At 43.8% G+C, this 15,852-nt stretch overlaps 1 protein-coding gene across 3 annotated transcripts in view; it reads right to left on the bottom strand.

Moving 5' to 3' along the window:
- The window catches only part of LOC113440431 (N-acetylated-alpha-linked acidic dipeptidase 2-like), a 49,607-nt gene extending 34,030 nt beyond the window's left edge, over window positions 1-15,577 (bottom strand). For 2 of the 3 annotated variants that reach the window (XM_087937017.1, XM_087937015.1), the window contains exon 1: window positions 636-737. Coding sequence is in view for 2 of the 3 variants with exons in the window: in XM_087937015.1 (XP_087793141.1) it covers window positions 636-697 (62 nt within the window). In the remaining variant the exon portion in view is untranslated. Of the gene's footprint in view, window positions 1-635; window positions 738-4,693; window positions 4,881-6,912; window positions 7,025-15,443 lie in introns of those variants that run through there. The other variant, XM_087937014.1, reaches the window with a different exon arrangement.
- Window positions 15,578-15,852: the final 275 nt, after the last annotated feature.

Below are 15,852 nucleotides of genomic sequence, written 5' to 3'. Positions count from 1 at the left end.
GATTGGATTATGTGATGGACTGGTGGGTGCAGGGGATGGATTTTTGAATTTTATTTGGGAAGGGGAAAACCTGGAACTTTCAGATCAGGTTTTCTCAGATGTGCCAACATAGCTTCCTTAATAAATTCTTATTTGGATTAACTTTGTTTCTGAGTGCTGAATGAGACGGGGAGTTTCACTGGACCACTGACCGTTAATAACTGTCTGGCTGCAAATACCATAAACCCTTTCTATTCCCCACCAGTTAGTTAAAACTGAAGAAGCCTCTTAGGTGAGAAGGGAAATATCTTCAAGAAAAGTAAGAAAGTCCAGTTGCCATTTTGAAAGCCAGCATCACATCTCAAGATACAGTGCTACCTTGGTACTCATCATCAATTGGTTCAAAGGGCACAAGGAGTACCAAAAAACCATGAGTACAAAACAATTTTTCCCCATAAAGAATAACGTAGTGAGTCAAAAGGCAGCTGACACTGTTGTAGCTTGTGCGTCAAATACTAAACAAACAATGAACACCAGGAACAAAATGTTCACATTAAACTGCGTTGAGTACCAAATTTCAATGAATTTTAAAGCAGTGGAGAGCCAAGAAACCACTATAAAAGATTTCACACAAGTTAAATTGTTCAGGTTCTTACCTGTGGCTCGCCCTGTGCTGAAAAAGCATTATAAGGCGGTAGTACTCCAGAAATATTTGCATAACCTTCAGGAGAGGGTTCAAACAACGATGAGTTGAAAATCTACATAGAAAAAAAAAAAGACAGAAGAAGTTTCATTTGAAAACTGAAATGACAGTCTGATTAGATTTGGCAGGCTCCTAAAATTACAATTCTTTTGAAGGTTCCCATTTTGATTTCTCAAATTTCACTTAGAATTGTAGACCTTATGACATCTCTCTGAAGTGATGAAGTCAGAAGGCGCATCTGCAATTCAATCAGATTTACTTTCCAAGTGGTTATAACCGCCATTTAAAAAATTAGAATGGGGCCTTTCAGAGGTGGTATTCAGCAAGTCCTGACCAATTCTGGAGAACCGGTAGTGGACATTTTGAGTAGTTCGGAAAACCAGCAAACACCACCTCTGACTGGCCCCACCCTCATCTCTTCTCTGCCTCCCATTGAGTCCCAGCTGATCGGCTGGGTCTTCTTTTGTTGCCCTGCACAGAAAAACGGAGCTGGAAAGCAGGTTAATGGAGTGCGGAGGGAATGGGATTTTGCAGTAACCTTCCGCCAGGAGTGGGGTGGGAATGGAGATTCTACACTGTCCTTCCCCTGCCATGCCCACCAAGCCATACCCACCAAGCCACACCACGCCCACAGAACTGGTAGTAAAACTTTTAATCTCACCACTGGGGCCTTTCCTTTTGGCTGAAGTATCTGAATGATCATCAATTAAAGGGACAATTGCCAGAACTTACCATAGATCAAATCTTTGTGCTTCTTTTTGGTTTTTTTTTCAGATGGCCTTTCCTAGCATTTACCAGTCCAAAGTGAAATCAATAAAATTATCATTATGTTAGAACATCCATTATGTTTAAAGCTTCCTGCATTTAAAAAAAAAATGATTTGGCTAACGTTTACATATGCCATTTTTATTTGCACAAAGACCTATCTCAGCCTTGTATTCTCCAGACATAAGTGAGAACAATTCTCAGAAGTGGAGTCCCAGAATTCCATTGGCCATATCGGCTGCGAACTCCACACTGGCAACAAGATGGGCATCCGGCCAGTAAACACTCAGCTCCATTTAGTTGCCCCGATTCCACCCCGCAAGGGATTACGAGGTCATTAAATGACAACACATGCTGTCTGGGAATTCCGGGAGTTGTAGGCCCACACATCTAGTAGTAGACCCACTCTTTTAGAGGGCAGTCTGTTTGGTGAAACTTCTATCTATGAAGTGCTGTGAAATAAGGCTGCACTTCTTATAACTATATGGGCAAGTCCATGTGCCAGAGGGGTGGGGGTGGGGAAAGCAGGGTCAAGGGTGACAGTGAATTACGTATCTCAGAGTTGGCTATCTGTCAGGGTTCTGGCAGTTACTCCAATTATATCATGAGCCTTGAGCCACACTCCTAAAACTAAAGAGATTTATTTGAAGGTAACATTCTACGTCCGGCACTAATCTGGGCAGAGCCAACTCTGAGATACGTAATTCACTGTCACCCTTGATCCTGCTTTTCTCCCCACCCCTTTCGGTGTATCATCCAACGAAACACATCCATAGCCAAGAGTCATCAATCATGCTCTCCGATTAGATTTTTGCACAGCAGAAGCTTCAGCCATCTAATCGGTGTTTGAAGAAAATATGAATGGAATGTGCTTTCGATTTCACCCTGTTGCCTGCTCTTTGAAATTCCACCCCGCCCCCGCTTCTTTCTGTTGTCAACTTCTAAAATGTGTAAACAAAATGTTTTTTGAGTTGACACCATGTAGTTTTCCAAGGTTGAATATGTTTTTCTCTTTCTTCTTTCTCTTTCTTCTCCCTCTTTTATCTTCCTGTGAATGGAGGGGAAGAGAGTGCTGTCTGAAGACTTTGATAGGCCTACAACTATAAGAAGACATAAAACATCCGAAAGTATTTGTTTTTCTGCCTTGGGTTTCACCCTAAATCTTTTAAAACAAACTTTTCCAATGTGCTTTCACAGCCAATTATCTGATGTGTCTCCCAAAACTACCACAGGAAATCGCAGGTCGTTTTCAACTTAGAATAGAATAGAATAACAGAGTTGGAAGGGACCTTGGAGGTCTTCTAGTCCAACCCCCTGCTTAGGCAGGAAACCCTACGCCATTTCAGGCAAATGGTTATCCAACATCTTTTTAAAAACCATTTAGTGACAGTTCAAAGTTACAACGGCTCTGGAAAAGCAACTTATGGCCACTTTTTCACACTTATGACCCATGCAGCTTCCCCATGGTCATGCGATCAAAATTGGGATGCTTGGTGACTGACTCACATTTATGACGTTTGCAGTGTCCCAGGGTCATGTGATCCCCTTTGGCAACCTTCTGACAAGCCAAGTCAATGGGGAAGCCAGATTCACTTAACAACCATGTTAGCAGCTTAACTATTGCAGCGATTCGCTTAACAATTGTGGCAAAAAAGGTCGTAAAATGGAGTATTTAACAACTATCTTGGTTATCGATGGAAATGTTGGCCTCTATTGTGGCCGTAAGTCTGGGAGTTGTAGGCCCACACATCTAGTAGTAGACCCACTCATTTAGAGGGCAGTCTATTGTGAAGCGTAATCTAAAATTATAAATCTGATACTTTAAAAAAAAAACCTATTATTTTCTTGCTCTATTGTTCACTTCCCAGAGCTTTAATTGACTGTGTGGTTTACAACTATTGCAAAACAAACATGTGAATAAATAAATACATCCTAACCAGACTCAAAAATATTTAGCTCATTTACTGTCAGCCAAGGTTGGTTAAGGACTGCCATCTATCAGATAAATAGAGCTGTAGTACAACAACACTATTTAAGGCATGCTGAAAACAAATGCACCAGACAAAACAAGTTGTTTGATTTCCATGCATTGACACAAACCTCTGTGTAAGAGAATCTAAAAATGGAAGTGTGTGTGTGTGTGTGTGTGTGTGTGTGTGTGTGTTCCAGTATAACTCTGGAACATCTCGAGCAATTTCAACCAAACTTGGTACACAGATGACTTATCCTCTGGAAACAAATACTGTGAGGGGTAAGGCACCTTTAACACCCTTCGGGGTTTGTGTATGTGCTTTAAAATGGCTTCTACTGTACAGCACAGTGGAGTTGCCCTGGAAACGGCTTCACAGTACTCCACTATTCCACAAGGGGGCTCCTTCTCAGCCTTCCAAGGAAACGTCAGGTGATTGGTCAAGTGCAATCAAAAAAATGAAACTCCAGCATAGACAAGAAACTCTTTGGGAGAAGAATAGAAGCAGTGGTGGAATTCATTTTTTTTTACTACCGGTTCTGTGGGTGTGGCTTGGTGGGCATGGCAGGGGAAGGATACTGTAAAATCTCCAGTCAGAGGTGGTATTTGCCGGTTCTCTGAACTACTCAAAATTTCCGCTACTGTTCTCCAGAACTGGTCAGAACCTGCTGAATACCCACCTCTGAATAGAAGACTTGCAAAACTGTGCGACACACAGTACAACAACGTGAGTCCCGATTATAGGATTTTCCTGTCTACTTATAGGATTAGGATAAATAAATACCTGGGCAACATCAAGTTATCAGCTAGTATAGTATAAATTCCTGAGATACATCATCAGAGAGACTATAAAAATATTTCTAACTGTTTCCGGATATGTGAATAGAAGAAAGAGACACTTTATCGTACACGGAGGGCTTGTGAAAAAGCAAAAAAATCTAGACTATTTTATACTTTGCCAGTGTGCTTTTTTTGCCATTGCACAGAATGGCTAGGAAATGTGTGGAATATTAAGTATTTCATACTTCGACATCCCATTTTTGCCATTCTATAGATTTCCTAGGTGTTCTACAAATTTCACACATCGATGGTAACATACCCAATGATGCTTAATATCTGTTTTGTTTCCTGTCCTTATAAAAGGTTAGAAAGGGTTATTTTCGCCCTCTGTACCCAACACAAAAAAAGCCATTCCAATCTACTTATCTTTCTAGAAGAATCTTAGGTTTTGCGGTGGCTTTACCCCACAGAAGAAGGAACATTCCTGTTTTTCTTACCTCTTTTCCGCCATCGTCGGTAATGGAGATATAGTTGGGAGCACTTTGATTTGGGTAAGAAAGGAGGACGTCATAGTGAACCAGTTCTGCTGTGTCCAAGCCAAAGGTCTTCCACTGGTTCTGGATTTGCTTGGCCAAGCGAAGGTTCTGCTCTGTTCCGGCCACATGAGGGAAGGTGGTGAAGGAGCTAGAAAATGCACAGCACCTCAGGATGGGAGCACAGCTGAGCCCAGAAATGGGGCTGATCGGTTTTTTAAAAAAATTATCTATTTAGCATATGGCATCTTTGGGCTCATGCAATCACTGGTATACAGACACTGATAAAAAGACATTATACATACAGACACAAATGCAGGTTTAAATAAGGCATCAGCAAATTGTGTGTGTGTGTGTGTGTGTGTGTGTGTGTGTGTGTGTGTGTGTAAAAAGAGACAGACATCCCGATCTCTGGAACTAAAAATTTATATTGTACACTAAGCTTTCATTAGCCTCTGCTAACATTGTCATAGTGTAAAACTACCGTTAAGGAGATATGTGCCTTTAGCCAATTAACTTTAACGAATTAACATTAACCAATGGTCGTTGTGTGCATGACTTTTACACAATGACGATGTTAGCAGAGGCTAATGAAAGCTTAGTGAACAATATACATTTTTAGTTCCAGAGATCGGGATGCCTGTCTCTTTTTTCACAGTTTTACCTGGAACTCATATTTTTAGAATTATACTGTATATACATATACGTACATACACATACACAAACATGCAGATATATAAGTCAACATTATATATATGGTATTCAGCTTTGTTCAGGTATTTTCCCACATCTTTATAGTTGTGCTTTTAAAGTTGTAGCGACGTTTTGGCAGAATCTTATCTGCCATCATCAGGCTTGTGTATTGGGTTCGTCTTCATCATGTGTGTCAGGCTTTTGCAGCCGTTTCTGTTTTAAATTTGGTGCTAGCCTCGTGCTTTGTTTGAATGGTTTTTTTTCTTCATCCTGATTGGTTGGGAGTCTTGGTCTGTGTTTATTGGTCTTAGAGTTGGCTATATTCTGCTTGATCGGTGTTTCTAATATTTTCGGTCTGTTTTGTAGCGTTTTTTTTTTTTTTTTTGGTCTTGATTAGCTAGCAACATTGTGTTTCGTGTATTGGAAGCTTTCAGTGTGGCTTGGCTTTGGGTGAATGGCTGGCTGTCATTTATTAGGAAGCTAGGTTTCATCTGGGCACCTGGTTGGGGTGTGTTTGAGCTGGAGGTATCAGGGGGTGTCTGTTTGTGCCCAGGTGCTTGCTTGGCTTGTGGTGTGGAGATTTTTTTGTGTGTGTGTGAGTGCAGGCTTCCAGATAATTGACAGTCTGGTATAGTCATCTCTTCTATTCATGCTTTCAGGTCATTTTTCAATCTCTATGGCTTCTCTGATAATTCTGTGGTTGGGGTTTTCTATTGTGGCTAAGGTTTGGGTGCCATTGAAGTCGATGCTACGACCTGTGGCTTCCATGTGTTGGACTAGTGTGGAAGTTTGATGTTGCCTTATTTAAACCTGCAGTTATGTCTCTGTGTGTGTGTGTGTGTATAATTATATAAAGTATAATTATATACTTTAACATATAATTATATACTTTGACATATAATTAATTATATACAAATTATATACAGTATATATACACACACACAAACACACAAACAGTATGCATGTGTATGTGTATGTACACACACACACACACGTACAAGTATTCCTCAACTTATGACCATAACTGAGTCCAAAATTTATGTTGTTAAGTGCAGCAGATAAGTGAGCTTTGCCCCATTTCACAATCTTTCTTGAAGCAGATATTGTGTGTGTGTGTGTCTGTGTCTGTGTCTATGTGTATACACACACACACACACACACGCACACACCTTTCTCAGCCTTGCATTCTCCAGACATAAGTGACAATAACTCTCAGAAGTGGAGTTGGCCATGTCCCAGAATTCCATTGGCCATATCTGCTGCAAACTCCACATTGGCGACAGGAAGGGCATCCGGCCAGTAAACACTCAGCTCCATACAGTTGCTCTGATTCCACCCTGCAAGGGATTACTGGGGTAGGCTGATCACACACACACACACACACAATCACTCTGTGTCTGAGAGAGAGAGATCAGCCCACCCCAGATTGTTTTCCATTACCTACAGAATAAAAACAAAACCGCAGTAAGTGGTCAAAGCAGCAGATTTACCGTAGAAAGTCCTGGATATTTTCTGCCTTCATTTCCGAAAAAAGTTGTCTTCTTACATTTGGAAAAACTTCGCTGGTGCTATGTGGCTTGATTAAGGATTTCACTAACCAACCTGCAAGGTCAAAAAAGAATAAGATGGTAGTCCATTTATTCCTTCCCAATAATTAACAGAATAACAGAGTCAGAAGGGACCTTGGAGGTCTTCTAGTCCAACCCCTCGCTGAAACAGGAGATGGATTTCAGACACCTAATGGCTGACCTATGGAGGCTCATCATCTGAGATGCCGTGGTCTCAACTTTCAGCAGTGCATTATAGAAGTCAAGTATGGATACAATTGTCCAAAATCAAGGGCTTGCCCCTTGACCATTCAGTAACAGGCTAAGACAGTGATGGCTAACCTTTTCAGCTTGGTGTGTTGAAAATCGGGAAAAAATGTAGCCTTCCTAGGGTTGTGTGTCACTTCAAGAAATATCAATAATTTGGTTTATGATGGACTGGGCTGGGGTGATCACACAGGGCTGTGAAACTCGTCTCCCTGGTCTCAGGGCTGCAGGTGCAGGATGTGGGGATCGGAAGGCCACCTTACAGGGCTGTGAACCTCATGGATCTCCTTTCCTCCCATAGCTTTCCGGAGGTAATGAAACTGACAAACCTCAGTTTATGGCGGTTAAAACTGGTTCTCTGCTGCAAAGATCTTGCGGCAGTGGTGACACCACGCCTCCACGCAACAAGCAGGGAGCAGGGATAGGGGGCAGAGCACAGGCAGCCTCTAAATGTGCAGGTTTTCCCCACACCAACAGGCGTGTCAGTCAAAGTGCCTCGGCGTGTCACGAGTGACACGCGTGTCATAGGTTATCCATCACTGGGCTAAGATGTAGAAATCAGCATGAGAAAATTCAACAGAAAAGTAAGCAAAAATACCCCTCTTATAACCCAAAATCAATCATGTCAACTAAAAGAGACATGTGGACAGGATGTGATGCAATCAACCACTCAACCTTTTATTACGGTCACAGACCATAATTAAAAATTAAAACTTTAAATAAATAAAACAGAACAGGACATAGTAGTATATACTGGTGGGGATGATATTATAGATGATCAGCTGAATATAGAGACTGCCAAAGTATATTCATGAACTGGAATACAGCTTGGTAACAAGGTCAGCCAATGAATAGGCATACCAACTAAGTCAGCCAATGAGAACTATTTGGAAACTGAAACTAGAAGTAGCCTAGGCGTGGCTCTATATTAAGCTCTGCAACTCTGCAGCTATGTTAAACTCTGAGTCTGTCTATTGAAAATGAAACCGCTTCACTTCTCTGCTGAACTAAAATGAAATTGATGTCTGTTTCTGAGCTCCTGAGTTGAGTTTCTGCTCTGCTGAAGTTACTTGCAACGTGTTTCTGTTTGAATTTGCTCCATGTTGGAGAAATCTACAACTGGTTTGTAAAATTTACTTATTATGTTTATAAAAACACTAAATGAAGCATCAGCCATCTGTGTTTATTTTTTCTGGCGCTGAATTAATGCTGCAAAACTCTGAATAGAGACAATATAGCGAAATTTACCTACGTTCAAAGAAACTCTATCATATTCACCTCCTAATAACTGCTGTACATAGACGTGATCAGAATTTCCCAGATATTATAGCAGGTAGGGAGTTATAAAATGAGTCCGGGAATGCTTATCGAAAATATAATATAACAGGACATGAGTTGTGCTCCCTTGTCCACAATCTCAAGGCACAATCTCAGCTCATCTGGGCCTTTTTTGTATCAGCCCCACAGGATGGCTGTGGCGAGAGCCTTACAACATGCTAGAGTTAGTGCTCTCCAAAATCTGTGGAGGTGGTGCAGTTCTTGGTAATCCTTCAAAAAGCTGCTACTTCAGGCTAAAATCAGAAACTATTTTTTTGTCTAGGAATGGTTAGAGGGATATGTGATGACTGGAGCATCAGAGCTAGTATTCAGCAGGTTCTGACCAGTTCTGGAGAACTGGTAGCAGAAATTTTGAGTAGTTCAGAGAACCGGCTAATACCACCTCTGACTGGAGATTTTACAGTATCCTACCCCTGCGACGCCCACCAAGCCACGCCCACAGAACCGGTAGTAAAAACAAATTGAATCCCACCACTGTGGAACAACAATGTGGAATGGGATGGGATGGGATGATGGGATGAGATAGGGTAGGGTAGGGTAGGGTAGAACAGGATAGAACGGAATTCTTTATTGGCCAAGTGTGATTGAACACACAAGGAATTTGTCTCCAGTATAGGAACACTCAATATATTTGCAAAACAACGGAGAAAATAGTAGTAATAATAAACACCATCAAACATCTTAATACTATCCCTCTCTTGATGCAGCCTAGGAGTGGGTATGCAGTCTCTTCCTCGGAACAGGATAGAATAGAACAAGGTAGGGTAGGGTATGGTAGATAGAGTAGAGTAGGAGTAGAGTAGAATTCTTTATTGGCCCAGCGTGACCAGTGGTGGAATTAGAATAATTCAACAACCGGTTTTCTGTCAGGATAAGCATGGCCGGTGGGTCATGTGATCGGGTGGGTGACATCACTCATCAAACCCAGCCCTACCTCCCGGCCACTCGCCTCAAAGGCAGAGGTAAGATTCAGCCAGTTGGGGCTAATTCCACCACCGGCTGCCCAGCCCGTTTTTCAGCCTGTTTTTGGGGTGTTTTCAGGATGTTTTTTGGCCCATAAAACAGACCAAAAAACTAGCAGGGGAGGGGTCAGCCAATGGTGGGATTTGCGGTTCTCCAAACTGCACAGAATCTTAACTACTGTTTCGCATGAACCGGTGTGGACCGGCACCAGCCCACCTCTGAGTGTGACTGGACACATAGGGGAATTTATCTCTGGTGCATAACCTCTCAGCCCACATGCAAGCAAGTTGATGTAATGATCATATCCATAAAATACAATCATCATAGATCATAAGCTACAACACTCAGTGATAGTCATGAGATTAGTCTGTTCTTTCAATAGAGAATTTGGGGAGAGGCCCCTTTGTTCTAGTGGTTGAGGCATCAGGCCAGAAACAGGGTGAATTCTAGTCCCACCTTAACCATGAAAGCCAGCTGGGTGACTTTGCATCGGTCGTCGGGAGATGGTGACTTGTAGTCCCACCCTAAGCATGAAAGCTGGATGGGTGACTTTAGATCAGTCCCTCTCTCTCAGCCCAACCTACCTCCCAGGCAGTGGTGGGATTCAATTTTTTTTTTACTACTGGTTCTGTGGGCATGGCTTGGTGGGTGTGGCTTGGCTTAGTGGGCGTAGCAGGAGAAGGTTACTGCAAAATCCAATTCCTTCCCTACCCCACTAACCTGCTTTCCAGCTCTGTTCTCCTGTGTAGGGCAACAAAAGAAGACCCAGCCAATCAGCTGGGACTTGGGAGGCAGAGAATAGATGGGGGTGGGGCCAGTCAGAGGTGGTATTTGCCGGTTCTCTAAACTACTCAAAATTTCCACTACCGGTTCTCCAGAACTGGTCAGAACCTGCTGAATACCATCACAGTTTTCAGGGCTGTTGTGGGAAAAATAGGAGGAGGAAGGAATATTAGATATGTTCCCTGCCTTGGGTTATTTGTCACAACAATAAAAACAGGATACAAACAAACAAATAACATGCAAATGCAAATTTGCAATGAATTTCTGTCAACAGGATGGCAACACGAGTTTTTCAATTTCTGCCACCAGGATTGCAAAAGATGTTATTCCACTCATGTGCCTACCTGGAGAAAACTGCATCAAAGAAATAATTGCAGAGCTGAGCCTTTGTTTTGCTACTGGAGTCTGGCTGGGGCAAAGTGAGTAAACAGCATTGTAGGACAGGTTTCTTAATGAACCGGTAAGGTTTCCCTTGATTAGATTGCAACATCTGGAGAATTTATTCATTGGGGAAGAAGGATAAAGAAGTGGCACCTCTGAGAATTATCGCAGGAGGGAAAGGAAACTGGTTAAGACTTGACCTACCGTTTGTTTTGGCTTATTTTGGTCACAGAGTTCAGTGGGGATTAAAAATGTCAACGAAAGTTTACACTGGCAGGAAAGACACAATTTGCAAGCTCTTTGGAGAACCTGCATACAGCTTACTATTGGCTCTTCTCAGTTCTAACTCCATCCTTTGCCTTCAGGTGCTTGTCCTGCCTTCAGGTGCTTTGGAGAACAGCTTGACCCCCCCCCCATTCTATGTTGCACCCCTCAAATATTAGAACACAGCACTCAGTTGTCAGAGGTGGCATTTAGCAGGTTCTGACCAGTTCTGGAGAACCGGGAAAGGAAATTTTGAGGAGTTTGGAGAACCGGCTAATCCCACCTCTGACTGGTGATTTTACAGTATCCTTCCCCTGCCACGCCCACCAAGCCACGCCCACAGAACCGGTAGTAAAAACATTTGAATCCCGCCACTATCTCAGGTCACCCCCTTCTAGTCCTTCTTTTCATTAGCGTAGACCTACCCAGTTCCTTCAGTTGTGTTATTTCCGGAACTGAGCATGACCAACGGGAGCGGAGCAGATCTCAACCCCTGACCACCTCACTTATCACATGCTCTAGTCCAGGGGTCCCCATCCACTGGGCCGCGGACCGGTACCAGTCCGTGGAACATTTCCTACCGAGCCACCAGTTTGCTGGGCACCGCCATCTTGTTTGACGAGAAAGTGCTTCCGGGTGAGCTTTTCCCGTTGGAAAGCGGCATTTTGGGTCCTGAAGCAATCCTCGCGCCTTAGTTTCATCGAAGGGGAGGGGCTTTGAATGAAACTAAGGCGCGAGGATTCTTTCAGCACCCAAGGCAAGGCGAGCCGAGCGACTGTCCCGAAACCGTCCCGAAGCGAAGCCCATCGACAAAGGTACAAAGGAGGAGTTGAAGTTGGCGGGGAGAAGCGGGGGACGGCTGGCTGGCCGGTTGCTCGGCTCACCTTGCCTTGTCATCTGTGCTGATGCCGGTACCGGGCCGCGGATCATTTTGTGATGCCGGTACCGGGCCGTGGCACAAAAAAGGTTGGGGGCCACTGCTCTAGTCTAAGGCTGCTGTTTCTCAAACGTGGCAACCTTCAGAATCTAGTTAAGGAGCCAGGTACGCAGGAAGTGGGGGAGTGCTTTCCAGAGGAATGAGAGGCAGCTCAATTTGGATATGAGCCAGGGATTCGCTGCTGGGGGTTCGCAGGGGTTCAGGAGAGCCCCTAGCTAAGATTCTGCGCAGTTCGGAGAACCCACCAAATCTCACTCCTGGCTGGCCCCGCCCACCCTGCCCCACCCTTCCCAGGTGGGGACCCACGTGGCCCGTTTTGGATGCAGGTAAGTGCAAGGTGCGTGTGGAGGCTCGGGGAGGGTGAAAAACTGGTCTCCCCAAAATTCAGGAAGGCCGGAAACGGGCCTGTTTCCAGCTTCCAGAGAGCCTCCATAGCCTAGGGAGGCCGTTTTCACCCTTCTGAAGGCTCGAGGAAAGCGTCCAGAGCCCAGGGAAGGAAAAAACACACACATCCCACCGCCATGATGCAGGAAGCCAACAAGGCCACGCTCACCATGGCCATGGCCACCCAGCACCCGGGCAGAGAACCCCTTGCTAAAATTTTTGAACCCACCCCTGGATATGATGTGCCAGAGGAAAAACTTCCCAGCTGGCTACTGACAAAGCAAAGCAAATGGGGGAAGCTAAATTCACTTAACAACTAGTGATTCACTTAACAACCATGTCAAAAAAGGTTGTTAAAAACAACTACTGATTCACTTAACAACCATATCAAAAAGGTTGTTAAAAACAACTACTGATTCACTTATCAACCATTTCAAAAAAAGGTTGTTAAAAACAACTACTGATTCATTTAACAACCATGTCAAAAAGGTTGTTAAAAACAACTGATTCACTTAACAACCATGTCAAAAAGGTTGTTAAAAACAACTACTGATTCATTTAACAACCATGTCAAAAAGGTTGTTAAAAACAACTACTGATTCACTTAACAACTATGTCAAAGAGGTTATTAAAAACAACTACTGATTCACTTATCAACCATTCAAAAAAGATTGTTAAAAACAACTACTGATTCATTTAACAACCATGTCAAAAAGATTGTTAAAAACAACTACTGATTCACTTAACAACCATGTCAAAAAGGTTGTTAAAAACAACTACTGATTCACTTAACAACCATGTCAAAGAGGTTATTAAAAACAACTACTGATTCACTTAACAACCATATCAGAAAAAAGTTGTAAAATTACATGCGACTCACTTAGCAACAGAAATTGCCCTCATAGGTTTGTTGGTCATAAATTTGTCCTGCAATAATGGGATAGGAGGAAACCCCCCTACAGTTACACGGATAGCTCATCAGATGCACATAGTATTAGGATATCCTGCTACTTAGGTCTTTCCACCCCAATTTGTACAGCATTTCCAGTCCCCAAAGTTGACCAAACTCCTTGGGACAGCCATTCTACTGCTATGTGGTGAATAGACATTTACACAAAACCTTGAAACAGAACCAGAGTAATTTAAATTGTTCCTGGTGGGGGGGAGGGGGAAAGGATGATTGACTCAGAGAACTGGCATAACATGATGTCTCTGTCCCACTTGCTAAGGAATAAAGGTTGCCATCCTTTTTTGCCACACTTACACACTATGCAAGCTTTCTTTGTGCTTTGAAAGTCATTGTTATTTTGGGTGCACTAGGAGGATTACATAACATTCAGCCTAAGCAAAGTTTGTAAGTCCCTGCTACATTTTTCCACATTTCCCCTTCACCCTCTCCATGGGGGAAAAAAAAGGATGTGGAAAAGAACAGTTGGGTTCATCGAGGTTATCATGCCCACAACAGGAGCAAGTTCAGGAAATTTTAAATTTGATAAAGTTTGCTTTTCGGGAGACTAACAAGTTTTGCCCATGGGAAAGAAAAATGGGAAATCGGAATAAAAATGAACATTCTGCTTGGATTGAAATGTTAGTTTTTATCTTTCTAGGAAGAAATTCAGATTAAAAAAAAATTACACTGAAACATTTTGGTCATCAGTGAAAGCCATACATTTTTTTTAAAAAAAGCCCAACAACAACAGCCCTTTCTCTGAGTTTTCTTCACAATAACCAACTCTTAAAAAGAACATTCAGGTGGAAAACCTCACAACCAAGCCACGGGTGTGGATAACAAGAACCAATCCAGATTTGAGTTAAGTTATCATCAGATAAAAACCATTAGCATTACATTACAGGAAACTGGGAGAGCTAAAACAATGAAGATATCTGGTTACACATTGCTCAACAAGTTTGCTCAGAATTTATCATATGGAACTCATTGATGTCATAATTTCATGACAGGGAAGGGGAAGAGGTTCTGGGCTGGGGGGGAGAGAACGGCTGTAAAAATCCTGAGTGTATGGATTTGCATTTGAAGACTATATAACATCTCCCAGAAGTTGAAGCAAGACCCACAGCCAAGTTGCCTGGCTAAGCCTTAGGGAAAGAGCACAAGCAAACATATGCAAAGGGCCTCTGAGCCTATGGACTTCCTTCTTAAAAAAGCACTGCACACCAGAACAACTAGATAAAAGAACAGTTTTTCCCCTGAACACTATCACTCTGCTAAACAAATAATTCCCTCAACATTGTCCAACTATTTTCAAAGTCTGCACTACTATTACTGTTAATCTTCTCATCACTCCTTATCACGCATCCCCTCCCACTTGTGACTGTATGACTGTAACTTTGTGGCTTGTATCCTTATGATCTATATTGACTGTGTTCTAATATGATTTGATTGCTTATTGTACCCTCTGACTATTATTGTGTTGTACCTTATGATTCTTGACTCTTGACGAATGTATCTTTTCTTTTATGTACACTGAGAGCTTGTGCACCAAAGACAAATTCCTTGCGTGTCCAATCACACTTGGCCAATAAAGAAGTCTATTCTAAAACTTGGAGGCTCAAATTGTGCTGTCATCCTGCCAATAAGGACACTTAATGGCTGTGGGAGATAACAGAGCAGAGGTCTTCAAACTTGACAGCTTTAAGACTTGTGGACTTCAACTCCCAGAATTCCTCCTCCAGTCGTGTTAGCTCAAGAATTCTGGGAGTCGAAGTCCACACGTCTTAAACTTGCCAACTTTGAAGACCTCTGGTTTAGAGTCTCGTGCTTGGGCAGGGGGTTGGGCTAGATGATCTGCAAGGGTCCCTTCCACTCCTGTTAATCTGGACACTCGGTAAAAACCCGGGTCTCGGCAAGAGACACCCACGCACACTTAAGGGACCCATCCCTCCCGATCCTATTCTTCCACCAACCAGGACAGCCCGTTGGGGCCAGCCAACGTTGGGGCAAGGGGGGCGGTGGAAATCCCCCCCCCGCGTACCCTCAGGCAGGGTGAGGTCTCCACGCCCGAAGTCCGCGCTCCTAGATGGTGCGCGAAGCGTCCGGGATCGCCGCGGAACTGCGCTCCGATCCAGGACCCTGCGCTCGCCGTCCTCGCCTCCCGCTTCCCCCAAAGCGCCGGTGGAAGAAAAAGCCCGCCGCGCTTACCCGCTAAGAAACCCAGCAGGAAAAGCGCCAGGAGCGCCGCGACGCCCAGCCAGCTGCAAAGCACCACTTTCCACCTGCCCATGTTCGCTTGCCGGACTCAGGACTGCTGGCGCGGGACGAGGGACACGGGAAGGTTCCCGTCCCGGCTGGGGGAAGCCCGCCCCCCCCCCAACATCTCTCCGCCCACTGGCCAATCTCTCCCCAGCGCACACTCGGGAAGCCGGCTGGGACGGTGAACTGGGAATTGCGGGAGGGGCAGCGGGGGAGGGTCCCACTAGGGGCATAGGACACCCACTTCCAGCTTGTCTCCAATGCTCTGGTGGCCCCTTTCGAAACTCCCTTTCTTAGGGAGCTCTTAGGGAGCCCAGCGGAACAAACTTGGCAAATTTCAAGTTTGCAGGCTTTACGG

Source organism: Pseudonaja textilis, chromosome 7, assembly GCF_049901715.1.
Source record: "Pseudonaja textilis isolate UNSWEBS1 chromosome 7, rPseTex1.2, whole genome shotgun sequence".
In the NCBI taxonomy this organism is placed as follows: Eukaryota; Metazoa; Chordata; class Lepidosauria; order Squamata; family Elapidae; genus Pseudonaja; species Pseudonaja textilis.
The sequence above is the reverse complement of the archived record's forward strand: the minus strand, read 5'-3'. Positions and strand labels throughout refer to the sequence as shown.